Source organism: Nyctibius grandis, chromosome 7 (genome assembly GCF_013368605.1).
Source record: "Nyctibius grandis isolate bNycGra1 chromosome 7, bNycGra1.pri, whole genome shotgun sequence".
NCBI lineage: Eukaryota > Metazoa > Chordata > Aves > Nyctibiiformes > Nyctibiidae > Nyctibius > Nyctibius grandis.
Genome location: NC_090664.1, coordinates 18088831 through 18107619, shown reverse-complemented (window position 1 = coordinate 18107619; position 18789 = coordinate 18088831). Strand labels below are relative to the sequence as shown.

Genomic DNA, 18789 nt, shown 5'->3' with positions numbered 1-18789 from the left:
GTGGCCATGATTTGCTATGCTGTATGACAGGATGTGGTACCTCTCTGTCCAACTGGAGAGGAGAAAAAGTTCTGATCCAGAAACTTTGACTCTTCCATACTAGAGCTCTGCACTAACAGCAGGCTTGACACTATTACCTCCAACACTGTGCCCAGACCTCACGCGATGTGAAAGGAATGGGCCTGCACAAGGTCATTTAGGCATACCCATAGCATGGTGTTAGAGACTTTGAAGTACAGGTGCAGAATTTACACACATACCGTGGGAGTGAAATTCAAGACAATAGCTGTCTTACTCGAGCACACGCATTACTTGAAAAAGTACTATATGCTGTGACTGCAGGTCGTAAGACAGAGCAAGAAAGAATATATACGTCTGAATAAGTTTTCTGTTTCCTCTCATTGGAATGACAGTGAATAAAGATGACGAAAATTACAGCATGTGAATACTAGTGTAATTACTGAATAGTTCCCCACATAATTATGCAAAACAGATCTATCCATAAGTTAATGTAGCCATTTTCTTTTTGAAACAGAATTTTCATGCCATCCATCAGTCACCCCAAAACACAAACCTTAGATGACTTAAGTACACAGAATTTACTCATTTGGTCTGTAACATAAGCAATGCACGCGAGTAGAAATAAGCGTTTAATGAAACAAAATAATGTACTCCACTAGGGAAAACATATTTTGCCCAAAGAAAAAACTAATGTAAATAAGTGGGGACTTGACTACTTGATAAATATAGCCCCAAAGGTTATATGTTTACTGAAAGAATATAAATATTGTACGTGACGTAGTTTTTATTTGACTAGAAACATTAATTGCTTTCTAAATACAATAACATTCTTTCCTTTCAAACTGTGAGGTCTCATATCTTTTACTGCAACACGTAACCAATTACCTAACAAAAATGTTTACATTAATCACAATGACTGTATATTTTAGTTTTTATACCACCGATTTTATTTTTGCTCAGAACTGAACTCCCTCAGGCATTCTTTCGTGCCAACTGTTAATTTCGATCAGTGATAAAGTTCCCTTAAGCTTCTTTTAACATCTACTGGACATGACCTCATAAAATTTAATGCCATTCATTAACCCTAAGCACTTAACTTTACACAGTAATGTCAGGCATCTGACTTTTCAGTGCATGAGAAATCCAAGTGGGAACTGTTTGAGAGATACAAATTACAAATCATTTGAGCAGTAGAAAGAGCAGCAATGAACGATATTAAAGGGTGAATCAAGACTTGAGCAAAAGTAGGGTTCTTGCAGTGCTTTCTATGTAGAATTATAAAACATTTATACAAACAAGGAAGAGACTGCAACGTGATCGTTTGGGCTTGTCAGCAGACTGAAATTCAGAGCTGGGGCTGGATGCCAGCTTTTTAACCCTGTCTGAAGCAGATACGATGTGCAGTTACGTTTTCTCAGGTGTCCAGTAGCCTTCAAGCATTTCAGAGGAGCTCAGGTGCCAGGACCATCTTACCTTATGCAAGGACCACGCACGAGCAAGACTGTGGTAAGCCAGAAGGAGGGGTTTCTCCAAAGTGTTCCTCCCTTTCTCCCTGCAACAGCCTTGCCTAGGTTTAGCTTTGGAGTGTGGTGGTTGTTCTGATTTTGGTTATGTACCAAGAAAGCTTTCGGAGGGACAGCACTGTTTTTATTTTCCCTGAGATGCACAGATGGGTGATGTCTGCTTAACTCATTTAACCATATTTCCCAGTGGCTTCACACATGTTGGACAAAATGTGGAAAATTCTAGAGGTGAATGAAAAAAAATACTTAGCAACAATTTTCTGGCTTCTCCTGGGCCATCCAAGGACATTCTTTGTGGGGAGTGGAAACTGAGTGACAGCCTGTCAAGGCCCCGACTGTAAAAAGGGCACATTGTGGGGGGGGAGTGGGGGGTGGGGGGTGGGGGGGGTGGTGGTGGTGTGTGCTTTATTTTCTGTTTCTCTTGGCTCAAGAGATACCTAAGCATCCTCTGTGAAAAAGGACAGTGCTATGCAGCTACAAACATGGTCCATCAGAGTTCCTGATTGCAATCTGCTTATTCAGCTCTGTTATGCAAAATCCCCTCCCCTGTAATGTTTATTTGACTAGAAACATTAATTGTTTCTAGTCCATATACAGGGCTCTCTTTTTTCTTGGTGTCACAGGCTGCCACATTCTGGGTTATGCAGTTGATTCTGTTGGAGCAGGGATCATCTCAGCATTTCTATACAAATTATACAAGGTAGCTATAAATTACTTCATGAGAACCCATGTGAGATTTGATGCTGATGTCTCCAAGTGCTACAATTTTATCTATTATTTTCAAGCAGCAAAAAGAACCGGTTTTCAGAACTAAGCAGTAGCTTCCATATTTATTGATACTAACTGGGAAATATATTCCCTGCTACCCTATAAATCTAAACAGATGGAAGTCACTTTGCTCAAGCTTGATTCCCACGGACAGGTATTTTTAGCGAAAGGCAGGTATAACAGAACTGAGGTTTTCACATGTGAACAATTGTGATCTCTGATACCAGCCCCATCTCCAGTTTCTCAGAATGACTATTTTAGCTATAAACCACACGTAACAAAAATCTGCAGTCAATACACACTTCATACTATTGAAAAGGGTTTTGCATCTTGCCTGCCACTGGTCTAAGATCACTTTAGCATAATTACAGTGTGATGGAACATCAGTAAGTGCGCATCAGTTGGAAAAGTTTTTATTGCCTAATAGCAGGGAATGGTAATAAAGCAGATGTACGCCAGGCCACATGACAATGGCAACCAATTGGTCTGTATTTGGCAAAGCAGAGTATTAATGTTTTATAAACACAAAGTATGTTATGTACTTTTCTAACAATACGGATGTAAATCTCTGCACAGCATAAACACTTGTGCTGATCAACATAAAGATACTGCTGTGATAGGTACTTGGAAGTTGTAGATAAGAGCTCAAGCTGTAAGACGCCAACAAAAATGGAAGTTTATAAAGAATCACTGCCAGACTCTTAATGTAGTAGCACTTGTGGGACTTTCTGTAATATAAATAGTAATTACCTTTAATGCAGAATGTATTTGCAAAAATAAATATACCGGTGCATATACCAAAACTCACCAGTGAGTTTTCTACTTATGAAGAAAACTTTACAATCTGTAAATTCTGAGTAAAAAAACCCCCAAAATAATCTTTTGCTCAACACCACCTAATATGCAGTGCCCAAATATGCATACATGTGCATGCACATACACAACTGCTCCAATATACATACGCAAACACTACAACTTTAGTGTGAGGGCATCTACCCTGTAGACAATTCAATCAATCTCTCAAGTGACACCCACACGTGCCTGCACACACAAAAGCAGATGTGGCATTAAGATTTACAAAGTTATTGAAACTTTTAACAAGTAAAACGCATCTTTACTTAGCTACACCAGAATGAGGAATAAAGGGGTTTACATATGTTCCAATTCTAAACCTATCAATCAAACCTATGTTATTCCTTTGGGAGCTTATTTACATGCATATTTATCAGCCTCACATGCTAATTCCCTGCTGTTTTATGCCTGCGAGGCATGTTTATGAGTCATAATTGTTGATCTCATTTGATGTATTTCACTGAAGTAAGACATTATTCAGTTATGTGGCCTAATGTCAATGAATTACGATGACCTGATCTTCGAAATGCAACTTGCTCTTTAATTTTTATTAGAGCATAACTTATTCAGAAGAAGAAATACACTAAAATGGAAGATTACATGCTTTTGTAGTCATTTTACTTAAAGATCTTATTTTGGAAACACTCCTCCCCACCTCTAGGCAAAGTTTTAGAAGTGCAATTTGTAAACACCAAGTGAAAATAATTTTTGCCTGAAATCAATACATATTTCTCAGAATGGGACCTTTTATAGGTGTTTTTATTTTGTTTTAACCAGCCACAAGACAGGTCTTTGGAGCATTGACATATGGTTTGTAAAAGGAAAAAAACGGACCCAATCCAAAGCCCTCAAATTATGCTTTGCCTTGACTTCGTTAAAATTGAAACCAGATACAGACTTAGGAGCAACTGGTAAATGACAACCACTAAACTCCCAAAACTGACTCATCACCTTCGATGCAAAATGGTGTCAATGTATAAACAGAAAATCACTTGATGGTTAAAGAACAGACCTAAACAGGGGAATAATTACAACGTGTACAAACGTGGTGGCTTGGATTGAGCCATCAATGGCTATCTGGGTGGCAAGCCAGAAGGGGCACTGGCAGGCGGCTGAACATGATACTTACACAATTTGCTCCTTTCACAAAGACCCATGCCAGTCTTCCAACACCTCAAGTAATCTTTCAAGGTTTAAATTACCTTAAAAAAACCTGATTAATAAAATTTCTCAATAATCATGCCTTTTCTCCTAATGTAATTATAGCATGAAGGAATCAAATAAATAAAGCAACTGTTTATTTTTATTCTCTTCCAGCAAAGACTTGGTATCGTCATAGTAATCACCCATGCTGTAGGATCCATAGTGTAAGTGGCCCCTTATGCTAGGGTAACAGAAGATTACCACTGTACACGTTATTTACTACACAATTTTCAGATGTCGCTGCTTACTATCTTAAGATTCAGTATAGTTTTAATGCAATTATTATCATCTTGTTATATATACCAAAAGTAACTATCAATTGACAATTGATTTCAGCTTCACAAAAATCAGAAGTATTTGACTTCTCTTTGAGTTAATGCACAGTCAATACAATGTTCAATTTAAATTCATCTTTATGTATTAATTAAAAAAACCCCACTTAGGTATGTTCAAAAGTTGCAGAGTTGTTGCTCTGAGCTACAGCTTTAGCACAGAACAGAGCAATATGCAAAAAAATAAAACTGTCTTTAGCCAAGTAATGCAAATGCCAGATACCAAATGCAGGCTCATTTTTCCACAGGAATCTCAAATCGAATCTGACAGATACGAGTAACTGTCTTTGAAATCGCAGAAAACCTGCAAGTATTTTCCTAAATTTGCAATATCTACAGTAGTTGTAGTATCATAAATATTATATTAATTCCAAGACTAAAAACCTGCAGCAGATTTTTCACATCCAGAATTAAATCTGTGGTTTTCATTTATAGCTGCTTTTATCAAAAAAATCTTTTTTCCCACAAAAATTAAATCTATGAGAAAGAACCAGAGATCATTTAATACAGGCTTTATATGCTACTTTTTAAAAAAGCCAAGGAACATTTAATACAGGGTTTATACGATATTTTTCCAAATCAGAAATTTGCTTCTGATAGAAGTATGCTACAACCCAGCTTCTTAGAATAAATAATAATCTTCACTTGAACAAGTATTCTAACAGCACAGTTACAAGGGTGAAACTTTAGTTCATGCAAATGCCACAATGTCATGTGTTCATCATAAATGTAAATTTATAAAATACATTAAATTTAATCCTGCAGAAAAATGTCTATTTTAATTCAAGAACTTTTAAAACAGAAGTTTTCACTGGTTATAGTCATGAGAACCCCAAAACAGAGCTAGAGTCTTCTACAGTATAAGCTCTGATTTACATCCCTTCTTTCTTTCAAATTCAAATAAGCAAAAGACACACACTCATCTGCCAGGTCATTATTATATTTTTTTTTTAGAATAGCAACAATTAATGCTACACTTTTTCTGGCAATAAAATCTCAATCTTACTGTAGCTGATAATGTTGTGGCCACCTAGCTGTGATAATTCAGAATGAAGACTTGTACACTTCTGAAAAGGAGTATTTTCTTTCAGACTTCAATAAAGAATGAACCAATATTGCATCACAGAAGTTTGGAGGTGGCCCTGTGGCTCAATACGCTTCTCTCTTCCATTAAGATAACATCTGTTCTGGCCACGAGTCAGCAAATCAAATTTGATGAGAATTCATCTGAGTGTAAAGTTGAAATGCCCACTAATGGATAGATTTATGTTCCGTTGCTCCACCCTTTAAATATTTCAAATTAAAAGTAAACAAAAACAAAAATGGTATCTTCAAATATTACAACTAACATATGCAAAATGTACCCCACTATAATGAAACTCAAACATTTTCACATCATTGAAAACATATTTTCATGTGTATGACAAGAGAACTCTATCCCTTCAATTGCACTTAGTACTGAAACACTATACAGTTCATTTTTCCTAAGGTTAAATCATTGATTCCATTACAAATCCAATTTCTCAGAAGAAAAGAATTATCACCACCATAAAAGCTTTATCTGGATGAAGTTTGTGCCTTTTAACTTCTAGGAAGATCAAGAATAATAATTTGTAATAGGATATCAAAATTTTAGTGGAGAAATTTATCATACAGGCTACTTGCTAATATTTTGATTACATGATCCCAGTTGCACTAAACTGGATGGGATTTGTTCAAAAATTTGAGTGCAGTCTTCCTATTCCAGTGTTTATGTATTATTGTTTATCACTCTAGAATCCAAGCAGAAGCATTTAACTTCCAGCTCTTTGTAGAGAATTAAGATTTTTAACAGAAGAAAATTAGAGCAGGGTTTTTTTTTTTTAAGTGGCCATTATAGTTTACTTACATTAAATTTGATTTGTAACCTTCCCATCTACTTTCCATGAAATATCAGAGACAGGTATTCCATTTACCTCAACAGTAGCTGTAGGATAAACATGAAGGTACCACTATATTCACTGACTTACAAGGTACATCGAACAATATGTAAAGCCAGCTAATGCCCCCAGTACCTAATAACATAATGAAACAGTAAAAGCAGTATGTAGTGCTTTAAAAAAAATCTCTTAAGAAGTTTTAGTATTTTCTCTCTTCTTAAGAGCTGGCAATGCTGAGATACAAAATAGTGAAATAAACAAGCACAAACAAATCAACTTTGATAACTATTTCACTAAGCTGGCACAGCATTCCTGAAACTTGTGGCCAAATCATGTTTTAAGGGTAACACTCATATGTCCGTAATAAGCCACCATTACCAAGTTTAGGGAATAGTTTAACATGTTCAAAACATTTTAACGTTATTTGATTACTCATAATACTGAAAAGGTGACAATGATCTGTGTCTTTTAAAGTATTCTTTCATTTCCATTACCAAAAATACTTTTAGTTGAAATTTCTAAGCTGACAAGTGGTTATTTATTTTAAGTTTGTATATAAAACATGAAAAGGTTGAGTGTGTGTTCTGACATGTACCAAAGTGATTCTTTTTTTTTAGTGAATTAGCTACCTGTCTCACAAAAAATGGCTGAAAGAAAGCAAGAGCTGAAGGATGGCACTGTCACCGAGGCAGTGTCCTGGACCTTGAACGATCTGGGTCCAGCTCCTGGCCCTGCTACAGACTTCTTGTATGAACTAGGCATAACATTTCACCTGCTTCAAACTTCTTGTTGCATGAGAACCTATAGTCTAGTTATTTTAGACTATTCTATGGCAGTTATGAGAATTAATTTCATAGCTTCTTTGGTATATGACACCTTCTAATAGGATGAGGTAAGCACAAAGATGCAAAACAAACATCCCAAGTTCCGCCTCCGTTTTTAAACACATCAAGCCATGGAGCACAAACTGCGTCATAAGCTTGTGTGATTGCCACAAATAGTGAAAATAAAACTAATTTGCTATATCCTTTTGTGTTATTTGTCCTGCACCTGAAACATTATAGTCACATGATTACTGATGCAGGGATCTAAACACTAGGGATACTTATGAATAACTAAAAGATATTCGAGATCTGACAGAAGCGTTCAATCTTGTCACAGAGTGTGTGTGTATATGTACATCCACATAAATCTCAAGCTTAAAATATTTAGAAAGAAAACCCAGCAATTGTTCACTTCTACAAAACAAGAGTTAAACATAAGCTCACATACATTCATTTGAAACATGATGTTCCTTATCCAGTATAATTTAGACTTGTGTTAGCTTGCTATTTTGTTGACTGTGGAGAAAGACAGACAAAAGAAGAAAAGCTACGCATATTTCTCCCACTGCCCCCATTTTAGCACTCGATTTTGGCTAGAGATAAAGGTGTTCTCCCATTAACCTGTATATTTAGCCTTTTTCAATTATTGTGTACCTTATGAGTAAAATGAAGACCAGGACTTTTAAAAGTCAGTCTCTGCCTCTGCGTGGCCAAATCTTGACACCAAATGGTTGAAATCTGAACACTCCCAAAACTGAGGAACTCCAAGTAACTAACCACAATCCAGCACCTTGGGCTAAATTACTGCTTCCCTTAGACAATAAGGGCACTCAGGCTTGTTACCTTGACAGTCAATTGGAACCTAGCCATTACTTATAATAAGGTCAGGATCAGGTCCCTGACTTTTTTGACATCAAAGTAACATTTTTCACAGTCATTTTGCTATAAATAATTAAAGCTGATTAGTAATAATAAGGTACCTTAACCAAAAAGGTAAACAGTAGAGACATTTGTTATCAAAGTAAGAAAAGAAAATTAAATAACTTGCAACGCTTTTGTATGTGCAATTCATCAGGAAATGTTGTAAAAGAACGAAAACAAATGTTGGCTCATTCCAGAGGTTCTTTGTCACCATTAATGTATTCAGGTTTTCACAGCTGAATTGCTGTACTTTGAAAAGATTTTCATGAAAGGAAACTCAAATTCAATGTTTAAACAAAGCTGTCAGGTTACCAAGATTCATATTCGCTTGTATGTCCAGAAAATGTTTTCTCCTTTTTAAAAAATCCTCTAGGTTAGAAGTATTATTATTCCTTTGCTCTTGATTTGTAAACAACAGAAAATAAGCTTTTGTTCAGCAGCATGTATTTATTTATTTATTTGCTATTGCGAAGCTGAAACCAGCAGCTAGAAATATCTATTCCAGAGCAGAGGTGAAACTACCTGGTATGGATATTTCACTTCATTACTAGTTCTGTTCCTCAAATTGATACAAATGGCCTCCTTCTGTTTCTGTTTGTCTGCTTGCCTGATCAGTGGAGCTAATTGTCAGAGCTGGGGAGATCTCCTACACCTAAACAGAAGATACGCAGTTTGTAACCTGCTTAATTTGCCTTATGTCCTGGATGGCCCTCAGTATGTTGTTCATTAAAGTATCAGCTGTTTCAGTTGTAGCAGTGGCAACCTAAGTATAGGACTATTTTTCTTTGTTAAAAGGCCAGATTGTCAATAAATAATACACATCTTACCAGATAATTTCTTACCACTTAAAACAAGTATGACGGAACTTTATTTCTCTCCCCTTCCACGTCTCTTAGTTTTGCATGTCCAAAGAGGATAAGGACAAGGGTACCCACGGAGGCTAAAGAATAAGGCTTATTAGTCAATCAGAAGCCTAAAATTGAAGCTCTGCAGTATCACTTGCCACATAACTAGGTTGAACCCTTCCCTTTTTAAAATAAGGAATTCCAGATCTTTATAAATGTCCACATACACGAAAGACAGGAAAGATCCTGTCTGTGCTGACATATTTCTGTTACATAGAGCAATCAATTTCTAATACAATCAAATCTGTGGCAGTTAAACTCTTTCAGAATGTTTTAACATACATTTAATCTCAGATATAGAAGTCTGTAACATCAGCCGGATGCACACAATTCACAGACTGCTTTGTAAATTACAATCTTCTGTACGTCAGGACAGAAGTGAACTCAAACATTTAATTATTATCCTGTACCAATCATGCTGGCCTCAGCTAGAATTCTGATTTACTAGTCTTTTATTATACATACACAAGTACAATCAAACTTGTACAGTTCAATTTTTTTAAATTAAGAGAATATGCCTTTTCCATATGTAGGAGATTCAGCCATTTAACATAATTTGATCATTGCCTGGAAACACTTAATTTGAGGTGTTTACAGGTAGTAACCTTCATATAATATTTTTGTATCAAGTCTGAGTAAAATATTCAAAGAATGATTCCATTTTCATCATTAGCTTCTGTATAACTCCTAATAATGAGCTAGTTTCAACATACTCTTAATCACATTTATAGAGATTGTATTAAAAAAGATTATTCCGTGTTAATTTTGTTTTTCAGTAGGTTACTATAGTTAAAATGGAAATTTCTGCTTGGTATTTTAAGCTTCTCTAAGCATGTAAAATTTAGTAAAAAAAAAATCTTTTCCGTGAGACTTGCATAATTTCCTTTTATACCACATGTATTATACTACAGGTATGCTAGGAAGTGAGATGCGTTGAGCTTTAATCTGGATCCTGGATTTGGGAAAAGCTGGGAAAAGAACAAAAATAAACACTGAAATCAGTGTTTCTTTGTTTTCCAAAGTACGGTCACAAGGAGTGATTAGCTAGTAAGAACGACATGAGGCTGACAAGTGATTTATGCCAATATTCAGGCAGGGCTGTATCTGGAAAGAACTGGAAACTCCCAGCTGAGATGACTGAACTGAGGCAGAGTGTCAATGTCATCAGTGAGAATGGTCTTATTTTCATATACCAATTTAGAGTAGAACTTTCAAAATTAACATTTTAAATTTCTTTTAAATCAACAGCCACTGATGTCCAAAAGGTCTCCTCTAATACCTTCCTTATCAACCACCAAAGGCAATTTCCATACATTATGTTTCTGCCAGTTACCCATGCCACAGTATAACCTCCAAACTTGAATTAATGTAATGTGCAACTCACGTGAAGCTATCAAAAAAAATGGAGCTACCAATTTTAGAGAGAAAAATCCAACTCTGGAAGCTGGTAACCCACAAGACTGTGTCAGCTGCTCACATTCTTTCCCACAGCTGAAATAATTTAAAATACCCCTGCAATTCCTAAATACGAATTTGCAGCAAGGCACTGAAACCAAAGGGCCCACAACTGGCAAATTTCTAAGGGCATATCAACGCCTGTACAAGTACAGTCTTTAAAGGAAAAAAATGTACTGCGTGCCAGCTATTTTCAACTAACGTTATATTAAATATATGTATTTTTAAACATGAATAGCTTCTCTGTTAACTGATCTCTTAATAACTATGTATTTCTAGTACAGAAAACAGAAGAGAAAAGGAAGAGTCGTATGGAAGGAGCTAGTGACAGGCTGAGTTAACTCAAGACATACTGTGTTGCTCCAATAGCCTTTGTCACTACAATCCTGTTGCTGCTCAATTAAAAGCAAGCTAAACAGTAGTTATCATTAATAAATGAATACTAAAATGCTTGTTATGTTAGCATGTGGTGCTTGAAGACGTAGACACAGGCAGGTGTCTCTGCCTCTGGCAGGGGGGTTGGAACTAAATGATCTTTAGGGTGCCTTCCAACTCAAACCAGTCTGTGATTCTGTGAAAAAAACGTTCTTGCTTTTACTCATCCAATACGAAGCCAACCAGACTGAAGACAGCTCTTCCTCCTCTAGCATACCTGTGCCTTTAATGGAAAAGCCAAGCCCAGGAGGAGAAGCACAAGGGTTTTGAAGGAGGACCACTAGCAACAACTGCACTGATGGGGCACAATGAAGCTTTCTGCCTGAAGGGTAAAACTTGCCAATGAAGGACACAGGGCATTCTCAGGGCCTGGTGCAAACCACATCATGAAATCCCAAAGGTGTTACAAACAATCACAACCCTCAGCATCTTCTGTTCCAATATAATGCAAAGAAGTTCTCTGTTCCAATCTTGTCTTTTTAATGAAAACACAAAGTAGCATGCATATTTAAAAGGACTCTTAAAAACAGAATGCTATACTTCATGTACATGTCCCTCCCTGGAGAGAAGATGAAAGAACACACATCACATGACACACATGACGTCATACACTATGGAAAAATATTTGATCAGAAAGTAGTAAGGGTTCAAGAACTCACTATATCTGCGTTCTCAATGGCTTTTACCTAGGAATGTACTTCTCACACAAAGAGGTCTAGACCTCTGTGGTTGTTTCTTTTAAATGTAATCACGGAAATGATCTCTAAAGCCAGACAGATAAATGCCATACAGGGCAATCTGCATTAGCATTGTCTCCCCGACTGAAAGGGGTTGTAAGGGCAAGAAAACCCCAACTCATAACACCAAATAGCTACTGACTGATTAGGAGATAATACAATTTTCTGACAGTAAAAATTCACTTAACCCTGGAACACATGTGAAAGGATGTATCCAAGACCAAGATAGTCCCATGTGAATTATACTTAAGATTTGGGGAAATTATTTGATAGCACATGGGTCCTGTTAGGTCCAGAGAAGGTGGCATTTACTTTATTAATTCATTCCCCTCTGTTTTCTAAATGTTTTCTGTATAACACTGATATAAACTAGGTATATCAAACTCCACATAAGGCATAGTACTACATGGTAATGCTTTTTAGTGATCAGGGTTATGAGGTTAACACCAGAACAGCAAAATTCTCCAAAGATAAGCAATGGAAACACACAGAATATGGTTGAAATGGAAATATGAATGTTCTCTTACCATGTCTCATTTTTTCTTGGCAGCCTTGAGAATCAGGAGGAATGCAATGGTAAGTAAGTACGAGGTCAGCAACTGATCTGTCTCAACTGGATTAATTTCAGTCACACACTCCAGTAGTTATCTTTGTCCTTCCAGCTACATCAGCCTGCTCTGTCCTCACCACCAACTAAAGCCTCGAGACATGAAATATACCCCCAAACTCCAAATCCAAAACACTCAGACCCATTAAAGGTTTCCCCTTTTCTTCTATTAAGAACAAAGAACACATTACATTTTTCTACGTGAAGTATGCTATTAAATAATAGCTTGTACACTAATTAAAGCAAATATAATTGTGAGAACACACTGACATTGTTAAAGTAAATTACCCAATTCGTTAATAGTTTCATTTCAAGTGACCTTAATTGTATTAATTGTGATATTGAGGAAATTAAATTGAAGAGTATTAAATGCATTGTTCCAGTCTGTCCTTAGAGGATCAACTTTCTCATTACATCAATGAAATGGGAATGCTACCTACTATGCTCTTCAAAACTTGTCTCAGAATGTGAATGCTATAACTTAAGAGTAAAAATTTACAGCAGCTCAGAAACAGTTAACCTAGTTATCCCGTTTCAAAGTAATATAAACCTCAAGCATTTGGAAACGAACAAAATAGTTTGTCAAATGCAATATACAGGCAGAAGTGAGAAGAGCAAAGTTTCCGAAATTTCTCTTCATATATTCAGGGTTTATAAAGTCTCTGCTGGAGACAAAAAAAAAGATAAGATTCATCAGTTTCTCTGATAAAGATCCCTGTTTCATAAGGAATCATTAAAAATATTGTTAGAGTAAAATGAACAATATAATGAAGATTCTTAGAACAGAAAATGTAGTAAGATACCATCAACTTACTATAGTCCAAAGCAAACATAACAATGCATATATACATACATGCATGTAAAGTATAATATAACCAGATCCAAAAGATATAATCAAAAACTAACATTTTTTAAAAGAACTAAAATCTTCCATTTGAAGTATCATATTGCAAAAGTGAGAATCCCTGCCACAAATTTCTTACCAACTATTAAAAATGCTATTTAAAAAAAGCATATATGAGTGCATATATGGAATGCACATCTTTCTATCTCGAAAAAAAAATCAGACACAAGTAAAATAACACAGGCCGGATCAAACATCAGATAAAGACTGAAATACTATCCTATCTGTTTTTTTGGAATATTTTAAAGGGGGAGAAAAAGGATCTTGACTGTCAGTTAACAGCTTATCCTGAATTTTTTAAACTTGCAAACAAGCAGATTCTCATGACTCATCATAACACCAGATTCAAAGTTCCTCAGTTATGCAAAATTTGGAGTGCTATGAATGCCCAGATCTTTCTCCAAATGACACTTACCTCATCTATAATGTTCTACTTTTATTTGTTCAGCTAGGTAATTGTCTTCTGCCTAGCATTTGCAACATTAATCCTCGTAGCTGTTCCTAGTGAACCATGTCTTATTCTTCCCAGGCCACTTGTCCAAAATCTCAGGAATACTTTGAATTGTATGTCTGCCCTCCATTGTGCTAACAGCCCTGTCCCAAATAAACCATGCTTTCTCTCTATACCTTCACTGAGATGTTAATAAAAGCGCTGAGCACTACTAGACTCAATTAACATATCTCTGGAATCCCATCCAATATAACCTTCCAAGCTGACAGCAAATGAACAAGAAGTAGTCTATGCATGCAGTTTTCCAACCAGCTTTACTTGACAGCAATCCATGTATTTCTGAGATCTCTTTCATTTTATGAAAATGCCTTGTGAGAGAATTTCAAAACTCCAGCTGGACATGACATCTCCTGGTTCTCCATCAAGTTTTGGTATCAGTTGCACATACTAAAAATACAATACTTCATGCAGATTAACAAATCTGACTAGCTCTACGATTAAATATCTATTTTCAGCATCCTTATCAGTGACATGCTTTATTTTTATTACCTCATCTCAGTGAAGACTTCTATCACTTTGCCTCCGAGGTAATACTTTAAGCATTCAGCAGAGCTTCAAAAAACAGTTCAGATGTCCTGATATTCCACAATATTGCACAGAACATCTCTGACTGATGGACCACCTCTCCTCCGTATTTCTATGATACATGACACAGAGGACTTTAAGATAGAGATTTTTCACCAAGTTGATTGTGTATCATGCCTGAAACTTGAGGCTGAGTTGAAAAATGTTGTCTTGAAATACTTTTGTGAAGACAATGATGGACAGATTGCATGGAAAGGAATGACTGTGTACTTTGATGCCCAAAGACCCAACACCATCTAAGCATATGCTTTATTTAAAATGAAATATTAAAACTTCAAAGACTTATTTTGGATATATAAAGTTTCAAATTAAAATGCAGTATGTGTTTCACAGTAAAAAAAACCTATGAAGATGAAATGGATGCTTTATATAAAATATTTACATAGATAGAACATAAAAAATGTACCATAGTTGGTAACCTTTATGACTTGGGGAACCATGTATTTACATATCTTTATCTTCGCATGTGCCTGTGTGTGTGTTGTGTATATATTTTTAACAGTTGACAGCTGTTTTAGAGCATACAGAGATGCCAAGCTGAATGAGGGTCTTGATTACTTCAAGATTAGCTATCTAAAGTTTCTATTCATTTTAAGTGTTGTTAGTGCGAAGAGTCATTAGTCACTTCCTTGTCTCATAGAACATCAGCATACATTTACATTGTTAATGAACATTTGGGGTAAATGAATTAATGGCACTTTTAAGCATCAATTCAATACTATTAACTTTGTATGTCATAGAAATGTTAAGGTTGGGATAAAAATGAGAAACCTTTTCAGTCAAGGTAACTAATAGTTTCTGGGCACAATAAAGGGTAAAATTAATTTACAATGTTTTTTTAACAGGGTAAAAATCTTGTTTTTTCTTGAAACAGAATTGAGAGAACTACCAGTATTTTTTTAAGGAAAAAAATCAGAAGAAAATTATTATCTTTTTCATGATTGGGGAAGACTAGAAACAAGCTATATTTCTTCTGGAAAATGGTTATTATTTTAGGTTATTGCAAAAGATTATCTTCAAGTTTCTAAAAATATGTAAAAAAATGCATTTAGTTTATCAAACTAAAATGGCTCCATATCGTTTACATGTCAAATATAATAGAGGAGGAACACTGACCTAGAAAAGCTATTTCATTTAATTGTCACGTTTTAAAATACTTCCCCCTAGATGTTCATTCTCATTTTCTAACATTGGAAAAGCTTTATAAACCCAATGAAGAAAAAATGAAAAAAAAATTAGCTCAAAGGGACAATGAAGTTTTACCAATATATTTTAAAGCAAAATGTCAGCTTCTTATAAACTGAAGTAATAAACCTGACTAAGCAAAACTTGACGTAGCTTTTTTAACAAGCACTAGTAAACAGAAGATTTATAGACAGATACACCCACACAGAGTAGCTGATCTGGATGAGGGACTTAGGAAATGTGACAAAGTTGTTTCAACTCTGTAATTTAAAATAAATTTTTTATTTTGCCCTCCTGGTACATGTGTTCAATGACTGGAAAATTACAGATAGTTAAGGTGCCACTGCATATAACTGAGTACTTGAGGAATGTTTTCATGACAAGGACGAGCTTTCTCGTTAAGCTTATCACTTTCTTCGAACCAACTATACTGTCACTACTAGCAAATAAGCAGAAAAGACAAGCAACACAGACATGTATTGCATTATGCAAGCAGTTTGTTCTCACTCATTAGTCTTCCAAATACTGCATTTAATTAATTTACTTTAGGTTACAAAATAATTTCTGCCTTTAGAGCCTGTTCATTCTATCCCAACTTGCAGGGTTTTTTTTCAAATAAGAATATAGGTGCTGAGTCAAACAAAAAAAAAAAAGGAAAATCAGCCTTTTTATTTGCATAATCTCATCCAAAATAACATACTTTATTGCAGAATTAAAACAAAACAAAACAAATTAACAGAAAAAAATCCCCCAAATCAAAGTAGTGTAAAAGAGCCCATGCTTAAGAAAGTAACACAAAGCCATGCTGCATTTCAATATTCTTATGCTGAAGTCAGTGTTTGGTTTATGATTAAAAAAGGTTGGCAGCGCATTAAACATTTGGCTAATGTTTCTTTCTGTAATTGAAAGTTGAGTTTTCATGGTTTTCATTAGTGTCGGAGTGTTCTACCCGCACTCTGAAATGTTCTTTAAGTTGCCCTGTTCAACTTCATTGAGAGAATTAAACAAATTATGACAGGTACAGTTATCATGACACACTTAGGTAAGGTTTCTAGGTATAAAGTCAAAGAAGTACAGAAATACAAAACTCACCTTCTCCTGGCTTGTTCAAATAACTCTGCAAGGGATCAATGCCTATTTCTTGTTCCTCTGTTTGCAAAGGGTGACTGGTTTCAGACACAGAATGATACATATTGGCAATAGTAAATTCCAGCTGAAGGGTATTTATCTGGAGGGAAAAAAAAAAAAAGAGAAACAAACACTTCAGTGTTTCTTTAGCTATTTTTCAGTCACACAGTTCCTTATTTTCCAGGCATAAACTCACCATCAGATGTCTAATAGCAGAACAAGAGTGACTCCATTCAAATGTTTTACTATTTGGAGTCCAAAAGAATTGGTATAGTACCTCCAATTATCACACTGCAAGTAGAAGTCCAAGTGTGGTTTCAAGAGACTGTAAAGTGGGGCAGGAGCCTCCTTCCTTCCTTTTTCTAGCTTCCCCAATTCATCTTTTAGCCTGATTCCAGGGAGAACTGACCCTAGTCCTTTGGCACAATGAAGGTTACAGAGCAAAGCTGAGGTGAGACCTATCATTGTCACTCTTCTGGACTCCGGACCTCTCATCTTAGGAAAACTTCCTTTTAACCACTACTTTCTCAGAAATCATAGGTCAAGAATAAAACAACAGAGAGAGGGATGCAAACACATGCAAAAAAAGAGAGAATGAGATATACTGACTGGTGTGATGGCTGATTTCTGTTTTATCAAGATTTGTATTAGCTTTCTAGAAAGATGATGTTAAGCATTTGAAGAAACATAATTGGCTAGCTAGTGAATATTTACAAAGTTATTCCAAAAATGAATGGCAAAAGGGGAGAAAGCACAAAACCAAAACCCCAGGAAGGAGGTGACGCGGGTTCATCATCACAGGCTGCTGAATGGCATTCACATCCCTATCACATAAGTGAACAAGAACTATATTAGAAGTTCATGTGAGGACTGTTGGAAGTTAATATTTGTTGCAATGAATAAGAGGATGCCAATAAAAGGGTGAAAAGCAGATGGTGTTATGGTCAGAGCAGGAAGAAGGAAAAACGACCTTTCCAGGGCATTAACAGCAGAAGAGTACATTTGTCAAGACTGTTTTGGTCACTGTACAGCAATTTATTAACAGCTTCAAAGAGATGTCGCTATCTTGCAACACAAAAGAACTATGCCAGCCAAATAGGTTTGATTTTCTCAAGCACCCTACGTAGTTACCTACGACTGCCATCTGAGTTTTAAATATCACTTACTGTAACTGCTTAGTTTACAAGTATCTTAACTTTCTACCTCCAAGAAAATTATATTTAAAAAGAAATATAAAAAGTCAAAGAGGTATAGAATGGAATAGAAAGAACAAAATAGAACAGAACAGTATGTGCCTACACTTTCAGGACTGGTATATTATCAATTCAGAAATCATTAATTATCACAGAATCACAGAATCAATCAGGTTGGAAGAGACCTCTGGGATCATCGAGTCCAACCATTGCCCTGACACCACCATGTCAATTAGACCATGGCACTAAGTGCCATAGCCAGTCTTTTCTTAAACACATCCAGAGATGGTGACTCCACCACCTCCCTGGGCAGCCCGTTCCAATGTCTAATGACCCTTTCTGAAAAGAAATACTTCCTAATGTACAACCTGAACCTCCCCTGGTGAAGCTTGAGGCTATGTCCTCTTGTCCTATCGCTAGTTGCCTGGGAGAAGAGGCCAACTCCCACTTCACTACAACCTCCCTTCAGGTAGTTGTAGACGGCAATAAGGTCACCTCTGAGCCTCCTCTTCTCCAGGCTAAACAACCCCAGCTCCCTCAGCCGTTCCTCGTAGGTCATACCCTCCAGACCCTTCACCAGCTTGGTCGCCCTCCTCTGGACTCGCTCCAACACCTCAACATCTTTCTTGAAGTGCGGGGCCCAGAACTGGACACTGTATTCAAGGTGTGTCCTCACCAGTGCCAAGTACAGAGGGACGATCACTTCCCTAGACCAGCTGGCTACACTATTCTTAATAGAGGCCAGGATGTCATTGGCCTTCTTGGCCACCTGGGCACACTG

General features: G+C 36.2%; 1 protein-coding gene across 1 annotated transcript in view; it reads right to left on the bottom strand.

Annotated features, from left to right (window-relative positions):
* TBC1D5 (TBC1 domain family member 5) overlaps nt 1-18789 on the bottom strand; it is a 350320-nt gene that overhangs the window by 201053 nt on the left and 130478 nt on the right. Inside the window, exon 4 of the mRNA XM_068404675.1 lies at nt 16780-16915. Coding sequence (XP_068260776.1) covers nt 16780-16879 — 100 coding nt within the window. The 5' untranslated portion in view covers nt 16880-16915. The remainder of the gene's footprint in view (nt 1-16779; nt 16916-18789) is intronic.